Here is a 15,009-nt window from a genome sequence, read left to right on the forward strand (position 1 = left end):
GTCTTCATAATCTTCACAATATCTTTGGAATCTGTTTCTAAAGTCTCGGAATTTTCAGAATCTTTGAAATCTTTAGAACATTTAAAACCCCTGGAATCTCGGAATATCAGGAATCTTTGGGATTTTTAGAATCTCCAAAGTCTCAGAATAACTCTGGAATTTTTAGGATCTTTATAATTTTCAAAATCCTTGAAAATTTTGGAATCTGCAGAATTTTTAGAATCTTTGATATCGTTATAATTTTCAGAATCTTTGGAATTTTAAAGTATTCAGATTTTTGGAATCTTCAGCTTTCGAATTACACAGAATCTCGGGAACCTTTAGAATTTGGCACATAAGCGCCATTCATTCCAAAACCAGGATGGGTTGTACCCCCATTATCGTCCAGTTCTTTGACAAAAGCGTCGGGGTTCAGTACCGACAGCTCGAGTGCCAGTGCGCCCCCTGGCAGCTGGCCACCGCGCTCTTGGACAACGGCGCTATCGAAAAAATCGTGGGGTACTGCGGCGACTACAGGTTCAAGGATCCGGGAAACGTGAACGACACTAGCGATTATATAGTAAACTTGAGGATTCTGAGCGGGAACGACGTCCTGAATTTGCCCACAAGCGACGGGTTTGTGGAAATGTTGTTCAGGGTTTTGTTGGATTATTTGCCGGATGACGTGATTCAGCCCTTGGTGATGCTAGGGGAGGTCAGTTTAAACTCGGGGAACACTTCGGTGGTGATCAACCAGTTGAGCGCGACTTATGCGGAGTGGAGAGCGGGGCAGAAGAATATTTTGCTTAGCAGCTACGTGGATTACGTCACGGGGAACTACACAGCCATTAATAACTACTTGAAGCCGCTATTGTGCCTCCCGCATTCCCTCACCAGCCTGTTTTCCAACGTCGAGTACCGATTTCTGCTCGTTTTTGTTAAAGAATTGTACCGAAAGCTCGCTGAGTACCAACTCCGGGACAATAACGCAGTGGCGTATTTTTTTCACTTGCGTGAACTAAGAGACACTTTTCAGAAGCTCCACGAAGGCGATTTACCGTTATCCGAGCCTTGGTGCTACCTTAACACAGAAATCGAGTACTTGAGGGAGCACAACCAGCTGACTTCCGAAGACGACCAGCGAATTCAAGACCTGGATAACACAGTTCTTGACATTATTCACATGACGTACATTCGCGCCGTGACGTATCTAGATTATCTTTTACGCCAGTTCGGTAATTTCGACACTCATGGGTGGGTTTTGCTGACGGAGTTGCCCATCAAGTTTGACCAAGTGCATGGGTCGTACCACCAAATTAAGGAGGCGGCGTGCGATAAGTGTCGGGACTTGGAGAGGGAAGTTCAGGCGGTTAATTGTAAAATAGCACGAGTGCCGTTGATGGAGGTTCGAGGGGTGGCGTCCAAGTGGGTGATGATTTTGAACGACTCCTGCTTCCCGTTGATTCTTGAATTGGTCGAGTTTTTATTGGCGTTGCCGGCGTCGTACGATATGGCGCAAACCCAGGACCATGAAGACTGCGTCGAGAGCACGATTAGGGTGAATTTGGAGGGTGTTAAAGACGTGGAGGTGGTGGAGCGCGTGGAGGAGTTCTTCGAGGGGTATTTAGGAGAGGCTAGGGATATTATTAGCAAGAACCAGACGCCGTTCCTTGTGGAATGAATTTTACCCTGTGATAATATTGATAATAAAAGCTACGTTTACATTTAGTTTGTTGGTTTTGATTTTGTTCTTTATAAATTTTTACAGGAGGTTTAGAGGTTGAGACGCAGTATGGCGGCTGGAAGTTCTACCGCGGTGAGTGTAGTCTTTGTGGAGGCTTTATTTAAGGGTTATTTTTGCAGTCGAGGTTTCAAGCCACTGTTCCTCTAACCGTGGACTCGATTATAGCTTGCAGACAGCCGCAGTTCCATGTTTTGGACGTTCCGGTGCAGATCGTGCGTTTCCGGATAGCCGGTGTACACGAAATTGCAAAATTAATGTCCGCCGGAAGTAGCCGAAGCGCCATTTTAAATATGGCGGAGTTGAGAATTTTTTCCTCACAATCTTTCGAATCGCCGGAACCTCTAGAGTCACGGGTTATCCAGAATTTTTGGAATTTCTGGAATCCCTGGGAGGATTGGATTCTTTGGAATCTTTAAATTCTTTAGAACCTTCGGAATTTTCGAAATTTTAGGATTTTCAGGAATCTTCAGTTTTCGAATTATTCAGAATATTCAAAATACTTGAAATCTCCAGAATCTTCAGCCTTCAAAGTACTCAGAATCTTCAGAATTTTCAGGAACTTCAGAATCTCCAGAATCTTTAAAATTTCGGAATATCCGACATTTGGAAACTGATATACTTGGAAGTTCTCGAATCGTTATAAATTTCAAAATCTTCAGAATTTTTACAAACTGGTATCCCTGGGAGTTCTGAAAGCTTTGAAACCTTCTTTGAAATCTTCAATTTTCAGATTTTTTGGAATTTATTTTTGGCGTTTTTGAAATTTCTGGAACCTCTAAAACTGTTTAAATCGTTATAGATTTCAAAATCTTTGGAATTTTCAAAGTTTTCAGGCTTTTTGGAATCTTTAGACTTCAATCTATTCCAAAAGTCAGCATATTTTGAAATTTCTGGAATTTTTAGAATCTTGGGAATCTTTATAGTCCTCAGAATCTTCAAAGTTTTAAGATTTTTTAGACTTTCCACTCTTCGACATACTCAGAATCTTTCGAATCTTTACAATCTCTGGAATCTCTGGTCTTGCACTCTCCGGAATTTTTGGAATTTTTATAATCTCGGGGACGTTTGGATTACTCGAAATCTTTGGAATCTTTCACAGTCTTCGGTTTTCAGATTTTCTCGAATCTTCAGTCTTCAAATTATTCAGAGTCTTTAGAATCCTGAGAATTTTCAAGCTCTTTGGAATTTTCAGAATCCTAGGAATCTTTAGAACATTTAGAATCGCTGTAATTTCGGAATATTCGGAATCTTTGAGATTTTTAGAATCTCCAAAGATTGAGAATACTCTCGAACTTTTGGTATCTGTATAATTTTCAAAATCAAAAATTTGAAATTTTTAGAATCTGCAGAATTTTTAGAATCATTGATATCCTTATAATTTTCAGAATCTTTGGAATTTTAAAGTATTCAGATTTTTGGAATTACTCAGAATCCTCGGAATCTTTATACTCTTTGAAACCTCTAGAATTTTCGGAATTTTCAGAATATTCAGAATCTTTGGAATCCTCAGAATCTCCAGAATCTTTAGAATCTAGGGAATTTCTAGTCTCGGAGATTTTTGGAATTTCTATGGTCCTGGAACATCCGGAATTTTTGAATTTTCTGGAATTTTTATAATCTTTGTAATCTACGAAACCTTCAGCCTGCAGATTTTTTGGAATTTTCAACCTTCCAAATAATCAGAATATTTTGAAATTTCTGGAATTTTTAGAATCTTTGGAATCTTTGTAGTCCTCAGAATCTTCAAAGTTTTAAGATTTTTTAGACTTTTCACTCTTCGACATACTCAGAATCTTTCGAATCTTTAGAATCTCTGGAATCTCTAATCTTGCACTCTCCGGAATTTTTGGAATTTTTTAGAATCTGTGGAACGTTTGGATTATTCGAAATCTTTGGAATCTTTATATTCGTTCACAGTTTTCAGTTTTCAGATTTTCTCGAATCTTCAGTCTTCAAATTATTCAGAGTCTTTAGAATCCTGAGAATTTTCAAGCTCTTTGGAATTTTCAGAATCCTAGGAATCTTTAGAACATTTAGAATCGCTGTAATTTCGGAATATTCGGAATCTTTGAGATTTTTAGAATCTCCAAAGATTGAGAATAACTCTCGAACTTTTGGTATCTGTATAATTTTCAAAATCAAAAATTTGAAATTTTTAGAATCTGCAGAATTTTTAGAATCTTTGATATCCTTATAATTTTCAGAATCTTTGGAATTTTGAAGTATTCAGATTTTTGGAATCTTCAGCTTTCGAATTACTCAGAATTCTCGGAATATTTATGCTCTTTGAAACCTCTAGAATTTTCGGAATTTTCAGAATATTCAGAATCTTTGGAATTCTCAGAATCTCCAGAATCTTTAGAATCTAGGGAATTTCTAGTCTCGGAGATTTTTGGAATTTCTATGGTCCTGGAACATCCGGAATTTTTGAAATTTCTGGAATTTTTATAATCTTTGTAATCTACGAAACCTTCAGCCTGCAGATTTTTTGGAATTTTCAACCTTCCAAATAATCAGAATATTTTGAAATTTCTGGAATTTTTAGAATCTTTGGAATCTTTGTAGTCCTCAGAATCTTTCGAATCTTTAGAATCTCTGGAATCTCTAATCTTGCACTCTCCGGAATTTTTGGAATTTTTTAGAATCTGTGGAACGTTTGGATTATTCGAAATCTTTGGAATCTTTATATTCGTTCACAGTTTTCAGTTTTCAGATTTTCTCGAATCTTCAGTCTTCAAATTATTCAGAGTCTTTAGAATCCTGAGAATTTTCAAGCTCTTTGGAATTTTCAGAATCCTAGGAATCTTTAGAACATTTAGAAACGCTGTAATTTCGGAATATTCGGAATCTTTGAGATTTTTAGAATCTCCAAAGATTGAGAATAACTCTCGAACTTTTGGTATCTGTATAATTTTCAAAATCAAAAATTTGAAATTTTTAGAATCTGCAGAATTTTTAGAATCTTTGATATCCTTATAATTTTCAGAATCTTTGGAATTTTGAAGTATTCAGATTTTTGGAATCTTCAGCTTTCGAATTACTCAGAATTCTCGGAATCTTTATGCTCTTTGAAACCTCTAGAATTTTCGGAATTTTCAGAATATTCAGAATCTTTGGAATTCTCAGAATCTCCAGAATCTTTAGAATCTAGGGAATTTCTAGTCTCGGAGATTTTTGGAATTTCTATGGTCCTGGAACATCCGGAACTTTTGAATTTTCTGGAATTTTTATAATCTTTGTAATCTACGAAACCTTCAGCCTGCAGATTTTTTGGAATTTTCAACCTTCCAAATAATCAGAATATTTTGAAATTTCTGGAATTTTTAGAATCTTTGGAATCTTTGTAGTCCTCAGAATCTTCAAAGTTTTAAGATTTTTTAGACTTTTCACTCTTCGACATACTCAGAATCTTTCGAATCTTTAGAATCTCTGGAATCTCTAATCTTGCACTCTCCGGAATTTTTGGAATTTTTTAGAATCTGTGGAACGTTTGGATTATTCGAAATCTTTGGAATCTTTATATTCGTTCACAGTTTTCAGTTTTCAGATTTTCTCGAATCTTCAGTCTTCAAATTATTCAGAGTCTTTAGAATCCTGAGAATTTTCAAGCTCTTTGGAATTTTCAGAATCCTAGGAATCTTTAGAACATTTAGAATCGCTGTAATTTCGGAATATTCGGAATCTTTGAGATTTTTAGAATCTCCAAAGATTGAGAATAACTCTCGAACTTTTAGTATCTGTATAATTTTCAAAATCAAAAATTTGAAATTTTTAGAATCTGCAGAATTTTTAGAATCATTGATATCCTTATAATTTTCAGAATCTTTGGAATTTTAAAGTATTCAGATTTTTGGAATTACTCAGAATTCTCGGAATCTTTATACTCTTTGAAACCTCTAGAATTTTCGGAATTTTCAGAATATTCAGAATCTTTGGAATCCTCAGAATCTCCAGAATCTTTAGAATCTAGGGAATTTCTAGTCTCGGAGATTTTTGGAATTTCTATGGTCCTGGAACATCCGAAATTTTTGAATTTTCTGGAATTTTCAACCTTCCAAATAATCAGAATATTTTGAAATTTCTCGAATTTTTTAATCTTTGGAATCTTTATAATCCTCAGAGTCTTCAAAGTCTTAAGATTTTTGGACTTTCCAGTCTTCGAAATGTTAAGAATATTTTTAAATTTCTGGATTTTTAAATCTTTGAAATCTTGGACTCTCTGGAATTTTTACAGAATCTCTGGGACCTTCGGATTCTGTCAAATCTTTGGAATCTTTATAGTCGTCCGAAGTTTTCAGTTTTCAGATTTTCCGGAATCTTCAGTCTTCAGATTTTCTGGAATCTTCAGTCTTCAGAATTCTCAGAATATTCAGATTATCGTTGGAATTTCTGTCTAAAGTTTTAGAATCTGTGGAATCTTTGTAATTTCTGGAATCTCTGGAACGTTTGCTTTGACATCTGTTTGATGTCAAAGATACCAAACTCAATCTTCGGAGTCTTCAAAGTTTTCAAAAAAAACCTCAGAATATACAGACTCTTTAGAATCTTCAGGATCCTTGTAATCTTTAGAACCTTCCGAAGTTTGAAATTCCCTGGAGTCTCGCAATACTCTGGAACTTTCGGGATCTTTATAATCTTCAGAATCCCTGGAATTTTTAGAATGTGCAGAATTTTTAGAATCTTTAAAATTTCCAAAATCTTTCGAATCTCTGAAATTTCTAGAACCTTTAATATCTTTATAATCTTCAGTCTTCGAATTACTCAGAATCTTCCGAACCTTTAGAACCTTCGAAACCTTCAGTATCTCCAGAATCTTTAGAATCTCGGGGATTTTTAGTGTCGGAAAAGTTCTTGGAATTTCTGGAATATTTAGAGCCACGGAACATCCGTAATTTTTTAATTTTCTACAATCTCTGGACCTTTGGAATCTTTATAAACATTGCAATCTACGGAATCTTCAAAATCTTTAGATTTTTTTTAATTTTCAACGTTCGAAGTACTCAGAATTTTCAGAATCTTTAGGATCGTTAGAATCTTCAAAATGGTCAGAATCTTGGGAATCTTCAGAACTTCCCAAATATTTCGAATCTTTAGAATTTCTGGTATTTAAGGGATCTTTGGAATCTTCACTTTTCGAAATATTCAGAATCTCTGGAATCCAAAATATCCGAAATCTTTGGAAGTTCTGGTATATCTAGAGTTTGGGAATATCCAGAATTTTTGAAATTTCTGGAATCTCTGGAACCTGTGAATTTTTATAATCTTTAGAATCCTTGGAAGCTTCAGTCCTCAGATTTTTTGGACTCTTCGACCTTCGAAATAGAATTTCAAAATTATTGAGATCTTTAAAATCTTCAAAATCTTTGGAATCTTTTGAACATTTAGAATTTTTAGAATCCTTGGAATCTCGGAATATCCTGAATCTTTGAGATTTCTGGAATCTTTATAGTCTTCAGAATCCTTGGAAGTTTTAGAATCTACAGAATTTTTGGAACCTTTAGAGTGTCCAGGACCTTCAGAATCTTACGAATCTCTGGAACCTTTGATATCTTTATAATCTTTAGAATCTTTGGAATTTTAAACTATTAGATTTTTGGAATTCTTCAGAATATTCAGAATCTTTGGAATCCTTAGAATCTCGGGAATTTCTAAAGTCTCGGAAGATCTGGCATTATTAGTATTTCTGGAGTCTCTAGAGTCCCGGAATATTCGAAATTTTTGAATTTTATGGAATCTTTGGAACCTTTTTCAAAATCTTCAGATTACTTGGAATTTTCTACCTTCGAAATACTCACAATTTTCACAATCTTTGGGATCGTTAGAATCTTCAGAATTGTCAGAATTTATGGAATCTATGGGGCCTTTGGACTATTTACTTTTCGAAATATTCAGAATCGCTGGAATTCAGATTATCTGAAATCTGTAGAATTTCTGGGATATATAGTTTCGGAATATTCAGAATTTTTGGAATCTGGAATCTATAGATCTTTATAATCTTTAGAATCTTCGGAATCTTCAGTCCTCAGATTTTTGTGGAATTTTCTACCTTCGAAATAGAATTTTCAGAATTATTGAATCAATTCTGTTCTTTAGAATCTCGGAAATCTCTAGTCTTGGACTCTCCAGAATTTTTGGAATTTTTAGAATCTCTGGGACTTTTGGATTATCTGAAATCTTAGGAATCTTTACATTCTTTCGAAGTTTTCAATTTTCAAATTTTCTGGAATCTTCAGTCTTCGAAATATTCAGAACATTTTTGGAATCTGTATCTAAATTTTCGTAATATTGAAATCTTAAGAATCTCTATAATGTTTAGAATCCTCGGAATCTTCAAAGTTTTCAATTTTTTTGGACTCCAAAAACCCTCCACATTCGTCAATATGTTTGGAATCTTTAGAACATTTAGAATTTTTAGAATTCCTGGAATCTCAGAATATCCGGAATCTTGAGATTTCTAGAATCTCTTGGGATCTTTATAATTTTCAGAATCCTTAGAAGTTTTACAATTCGCAGAATTTTCAGAATTATTAGAATCTTTAGAATTTCTAGAACTTTCAGAATCTTCCGAATCTCTGGTATTTCTAGAACCTTTGATATCTTTATAATCTTCAGAATCTTTGGAATTTTGAAGTATTCAAATTTTTGGAATTTTCAGCCTCCGAATTACTCAAAATCTTCGAAATCTTTCGAACCTTCGGAATCTCCACAGTCTTTAAAATCTCGGAATATTCGGAATTTTTGGAATCTCTGGAATCCCTGTAACCTCGGGAATCTTTGAAATCTTCCTCGAAATCTTCAGTTGTCAGATTTTTTATAATCTTCAGATTTCAACATATTCTGAAACTTCTGAATCTTTAGAATCTCTGGGTCTCTATAGTCTCGGATTTCTCGAGTTTTTGAAATTTCTGGAACCTGTAAAACTTTTGAAATCGTTATAAATTTCAAAATCTTCGGAAATTTTAGAAACTTCAGAATCTCCACCGTCTTTAAAATCTCGGAATATTCGGAATTTTTGGAATCTCTGGAATCACTGTAACCTCGGGATCTTTGAAATCTTCCTCGAAATCTTCAAAGTTTTCAGATATTTTATAATCTTCAGATTTAAACATATTCTGAAACTTCTGAATCTTTAGAATCTCTGGGTCTCTATAGTCTCGGATTTCTGGAGTTTTTGAGTTTTTTTAGAATCTCCAAAGATTGAGAATAACTCTCGAACTTTTGGTATCTGTATAATTTTCAAAATCAAAAATTTGAAATTTTTAGAATCTCTGATATCCTTATAATTTTCAGAATCTTTGGAATTTTAAAGTACTCAGCTTTCGAATTACTCATAATTCTCGGAATCTTTATACTCTTTGAAACCTCTAGAATTTTCGGAATTTTCAGAACATTCAGAATCTTTGGAATTCCCAGAATCTCCAGAATCTTTAGAATTTCTAGTCTCGGAGATTTTTGGAATTTCTATGGTCCTGGAACATCCGAAATTTTTATAATTTTTGTAATCTACGGAACCTTCAGCCTTCAGATTTTTTGGAATTTTCAACCTTCCAAATAATCAGAATATTTTGAAATTTCTCGAATTTTTTAATCTTTGGAATCTTTACAATCCTCAGAGTCTTCAAAGTCTTAAGATTTTTGGACTTTCCAGTCTTCGAAATGTTAAGAATATTTTGAAATTTCTGGATTTTTAAATCTTTGAAATTTTGGACTCTCTGGATTTTTTATAGAATCTCTGGGACCTTCGGATTCTCTCAAATCTTTGGAATATTTATAGTCGTTCGAAGTTTTCAGTTTTCAGATTTTCCGGAATCTTCAGTCTTCAGATTTTCTGGAATCTTCAGTCTTCAGAATTCTCAGAATCTTCAGATTATCGTTGGAATCTCTGTCTAAAGTTTTGGAATAGGAATCTTTGTGATTTCTGGAATCTCTGGAACGTTTGCTTTGACATCTGTTTGATGTCAAAGATACCAAACTCAATCTTCGGAGTCTTCAAAGTTTTCAATTTTTTTGGAATCTTCAGAAACCTCAGAATATACAGACTCTTTAGAATCTTCAGGATCCTTGTAATCTTTAGAACCTTCCGAAGTTTGAAATTCCCTGGAGTCTCGCAATACTCTGGAACTTTCGGGATCTTTATAATCTTCAGAATCCCTGGAATTTTTAGAATGTGCAGAATTTTTAGAATCTTCAGAACTTCCCAAATATTTCGAATCTTTAGAATTTCTGGTATCTTAGGGATTTTTGGAATCTTCACTTTTCGAAATATTCAGAATCTCTGGAATCCAAAATATTCGAAATCTTTGGAATTGCTAGTATATCTAGAGTCTGGAAATATCCAGAATTTTTAAAATTTCTGGAATCTCTGTAACTTGTGAATTTTTATAATCTTTAGAATCCTCGGAATCTTCAGTCCTCAGATTTTTTGGAATTTTCGACCTTCGAAATAGAATTTTCAGAATTATGGAGATCTTTAAAATCTTACATTTAGAATTTTTAGAATCCTTGGGATTTCTTCAATTTCTAAAATCTCGGAACAACTCTGGAATTTTTAGGATCTTTATATTCTTTAGAATCCTTCGAAATTTTAGAATCTACAGAATTTTTAAAACCTTTAGAATGTCCAGACCCTTCAGAATCATACGAATGTCTGGAACCTTTGATATCTTTATAATCTTCAGAATCTTTGGAATCTTCAGCCTTCAAATTACTCAGAATTTTCTGAATCTTCACAATAGTCAGAGTTTTTGGAGTGTTTACAATCTCGGGAATTTCTAAAGTTACGGAAGATCCGGAATTATTAGAATTTCTGGAATCTCTAGAGTGAGTCCCGAAACATTCGAAATTTTTTAATTTTATGGAATCTGGAATTTATAGATCTTTATAATCTTTGGAATTTTCGGAATCCTCAGATTTTTGTGGAATTTTCTACCTTCAAAATAGAATTTTCAGAATAATTGAGATCTTTAAAATCTTCAGAGTCTTTCGAATCTTTAGAATTTCCGGATTCTCTGTAACGTTTGGAATTTTATAATCTGTAGAATTTTCGGAATCTTCAGTCTTCAGATGTTTTGAAATTTTCAACATATCCCAAAATTTCAGAATATGTATTTTGAAATTTCTGGAGTCTTTAAAATCTTTGGAATCTTTATAATCCTCAAAATCCTCAGAATCTTTAGAATCTCTGGAATCTCTAGAATCTTGGTCTCTCCGGAATTTTTAGAATCTCTGGGACTTTTGGATTATCTGAAATTTTAGGAATTTTTACATTCGTTCGAAGTTTTCAGTTTTCAGCTTTTCTGGAATCTTCAGTCTTCGAAATATTCAGAATATTTTTGGAATCTGTATCTAAATTCTCGGAATATTCAAATTTTAAGCATCTTTATAATGTTTTGAATTTTCGGAATCTTGAAAAACCTCAGAACCTTCAGACCCTTTAGAATCGTATGTTTGGAATCTTTAGAACATTTAGAATTTTTAGAATTCCTGGAATCTCAGAATATCCGGAATCTTGAGATTTCTAGAATCTCTAAAGTCTCGGAATAATTCTGAACTTTTGGGATCTTTATAATTTTCAGAATCTTTGGAAGTTTTACAATCCGCAGATTTTTCAGAATTTTTAGAATCTTTAGAATTTCCAGAACCCTCAGAATCTTTGGAATTTTGAAGTATTCATATTTTTGGAATCTTCAGCCTCCGAATTACTCAAAATCTTCGGAACCTTTCGAACCTTCGGAATCTTCAGAATCTTTAGAATCTCGGGAATTTCTAGAGTCTTGGAAGATCCGGCATTATTGGAATTTCTGGAATCTTTAGAACCTTTGGAATCTTTAAAAATCTTAAGATTTTTTGTACTCTTTAGTTTTGAAAATACTTGGAATTTTCAGTCTTCGAAATATTCAAGGTCTTCAGAATCTTCAGAATATCTTTAAAATTTCTATCTAAAGTCATGGAATATTCGGAATCTTATGATTTCTGGAATTTCTGAAACGTTTGGAATCAGTGAAATCTTAAGAAACTTTATGATGTCTAGAATCTTCGGAATCTTCAAAGATTTCAATTTTTTTGGAATCATCAGATTCTTTACAATGTTCAGAATTCTTGGGATCTTTAGAACCCTTAGGATTTTTAGAATCCCTTTAATCTCGGAATATCCGATCTTTACAATTTCCAGAAACATCAGAATCTCTCGAATCTTTGATGTCTTTATAATTTTTGGAATTTTAAAGTATTCATAATTTGGGATTCTTCAGCCTTCGAATTACTCAGAATATTCAAAACCTAAAAGTTCTAAAGAATCTTCGGAAATTTCAAAATATTCCGAATCTTTGTAATCTTCATAATCTTCAGAAATTTTAGAATCCCAAAAGATGCCGAATTCTTGAAATTTCTGGAACCTCTATAGTTCCGGAACATCCTGAATTTTTGAATTTTCTGGAATTTCTAGGACCTTTGGAATTTTGTAATCTTTACAATCTACGGGATCTTCAAAATCTTCAGATTTTTAGAATCTTTCGAATCTTTATAATCCTCAGAATCTTCAGACTCTTTTGAATATTTAAAATCTCTGGAACCTCTAGATTCTTGGACTCTCCGGAATTTTTGGAACTTTTAGATTTTCTTGAACCTTTGGATTCTCTGAAATCTTTGGAATCTTTATATTTGTACAAAGTTTTCAGTTTTTAGATTTTCTGCAATCTTCAGTCTTCACAATTCTCAGAATCTACACAATATCTTTGGAATATGTGTCTAAAGTCTCGGAATATTCAGAATTTATGTGATTTCTGGAATCTCTGAAGTTTGGAATCTTTGAAACCTTAAGAATATTTATAATGTTTAGAATCTTCGGAACGTTCAAAGTTTTCAAATTCTTTGGAACTACTTGGATTTGCAATCTTCAGGCTTTGAATTACTCAGAATCTTTGGAACCTTGAGAATTTTTGGAATCTTAAGGGTATTCAAAATCGTTGGAATCTTTAGAATCTCTGGAATTTCTAGAGTCTCGGAAGATCCGGAATTATTGGGAATTATGGAATCTCTTAGAGTTCCGAAACACCCGGAATTTTTTAATTTTCTGGAATCTCTGGAACTTTTGGAATCTTTATAACCTACGGAATCTTCAGTCTTGAAAACCTTCCTAATATTTTAAGTCTTTAGAATTTCTGGAATCTATGGAGTTTGGAATATTCCGAATTTATGGAATCTTTGGAATCTTTATAATCCTTAGAATCTTTGAAATTTTTGGGAATTTTCAACTTTCAAAATAGAACTTTCAGAAGTATTGAGATCTTTAAAATCTTCAGAATCTTTAGAACTTCTGGAACCTCTGTAACGTTTTGAATTTTATAGTTTGTAGCATCTTCGGAATCTTTAGATTTTTTTGGAATTTTCAGCTTTTGAAATACTCAGACTTTTCAGAATTGTTGGGATCTTCAGAATCTTCAGAAATGTCAGAATCTTTAGAATATTTTAAATCTTTAGAATTTCTGGAAACTTTGGAATTTTTATATTCTCTCAACTTTTTGGAATTTCAGTTTTCATCAAATTTTTTTGGAATTTTCGAAATTTTTGGTATTTCTAAAGTCTCGGAATATCCGGAATTTTTGAAATCTCTAGAACCTTTGAAATCTTTATAATCTTCGGAATATTCAAGGTTTTCAGTTTTTTTGGAATCTTCACTCTTTGAAATATTTCGAATTTTTAGAATCTGTAGAGTTTTTAGAACCTCTGGAATCTCTAGAGTCCAGAAATATTTGAATTTTCTGGAATTTCTGGAATCTTTATAATCCTTACAATTTACGGAATCTTTCACGACTTCAAATTTTTGGAATTTTCACCATTCGAAATATTCACAATTTTCAGAATCTTTGGAATCGCTAGAATGTTCAGAATTGTTATAATCTTTGGAATCTTCAGAACCTCTCTAATATTTCAAATCTTTAGAATTTCTGGAATCTATGGAACCTTGGAATCTTTGAAATCTCTGGAATATTCTGGATATCTAGAATCTTCAGAATTGTCGAAATTTCCGGAATCTCTGGAACCTGTGGAGTCTTTATAATCTTTAGAATCTTTGGAGTCTGCACTCCTCAAATTTTTTGGAATTTTCACTTTTTGAAATACTGGGAATCTTCAGAATCTGTAGAATTTTCTGGAATCTCTAGGGTCCTGGAATATCCGAAAAAAATAACTTACGTGTATTTTTCTTTCTCGACTTATAGTTGATGTTTTAATCAATTCAAATACCCCTAAATATGTAAAAAAAATTCATAAATACCGACTGTAATACTGAGCGGACATTAATTTTGCCCTCGAACGTACCAAATTAACCCTAAACATCCCTAGGTGTGTCTTGTGGGTATAATCCGCAAGCTCGAAATACGACATTGTGAAGCCACCTTTGAAATACAAGACCACACTGGCAGCATTAAAGCCATCATTATCTCAGAAACAGAATCTGTATGTACAAGTTTGACCCTAAAAAAATACCTCAATAAAGGCGCTTTATTTTTTATAAACTAGGAAGTGGCAGCCAAGGTATCAGGGATCACCGAAAACCACTACGCTAAAGTATTCGGCTCCGTACGTGAGGACAACGGAAGCAAAATCGTCCTAATAATGAAAGTGTGTCCAGTTAGTGACTGCAACGTCATCACTCACCACTTACTTCAGTTTCATTACTTTATAGCGAGCGCTCAAGTTGAACGGAACAAACAGGTACCTAATTTATTAGTTACATACGGCTCAAATTTGCAGTTTATGGAGTTTGACGACGTTTAATTTGTTTGTAGTTGGCTTCGGCTAATACCTCTGGGGCTGCTTTGGCAGACTCTTTAGTAGCCCTTGAAGACATGTGTGAGGGCGGTTCAACCACCCCTCAGTTTACCGACCTCCAGAAGCTGGTTTTCGATATTATTAAAAGCGACTATTCCGATGTTGGTACCACCAGGAGGAGCATCCTGAGGCAGTTTCCGGCCTACCAGAGCCACGAGGTCACGTGAGTACCTCACTACTATAACTATATAGGAGTACTATATACTAGATGGATTTCTTTAGCGAAGCCGTGGAGTTCTTGATCAACGAAGGCCTCATCTACCACAGCGTGGACCAGGAGCACCTCAAGGCCGCCTAACCCCAAAACAACGTTCAAGTTACGTTTTTATTGTTACCAATTACCATATAGAAATACACTATTTTGCGTTGTGTTGTAATTTGGTTGACTTTTATCCTGCGACCTCGCGACACTCTTCATTGTAGAAGTTCTGGACGCTGGTTATGAGCTTCTTCCA

General features: G+C 33.9%; 1 protein-coding gene across 1 annotated transcript; it reads left to right on the forward strand.

The window, feature by feature from the left end:
* Window positions 1-1,764: 1,764 nt before the first annotated feature.
* Window positions 1,765-14,892, forward strand: LOC135140713 (replication protein A 32 kDa subunit-like). Its single transcript, XM_064071369.1, has 6 exons — window positions 1,765-1,795; window positions 1,843-1,935; window positions 14,066-14,179; window positions 14,243-14,437; window positions 14,512-14,717; window positions 14,777-14,892. Exons 1-6 carry the CDS (start codon window positions 1,772-1,774, stop codon window positions 14,850-14,852), a joined length of 708 nt encoding a protein of 235 aa, XP_063927439.1. The 5' UTR covers window positions 1,765-1,771; the 3' UTR covers window positions 14,853-14,892.
* The last annotated feature ends 117 nt before the right edge of the window (window positions 14,893-15,009 follow it).

This window comes from Zophobas morio, unplaced genomic scaffold, assembly GCF_036711695.1.
Source record: "Zophobas morio isolate AGI-343-1 ecotype UQ-CSIRO unplaced genomic scaffold, CSIRO_AGI_Zmor_V1 ptg000040l, whole genome shotgun sequence".
Classification (NCBI taxonomy): domain Eukaryota; kingdom Metazoa; phylum Arthropoda; class Insecta; order Coleoptera; family Tenebrionidae; genus Zophobas; species Zophobas morio.

Excerpts from the sequence above, each read along its gene's own strand:
- LOC135140713 (XM_064071369.1), top strand. The coding sequence starts at position 1,772 with ATGGCGGCTGGAAGTTCTACCGCG. Across the intron at positions 1,796-1,842 it reads CGGCTGGAAGTTCTACCGCG|TCGAGGTTTCAAGCCACTGT; the intron begins GTGAGTGTAGTC and ends TTATTTTTGCAG. Across the intron at positions 1,936-14,065 it reads TGGACGTTCCGGTGCAGATC|GTGTGTCTTGTGGGTATAAT; the intron begins GTGCGTTTCCGG and ends AAACATCCCTAG.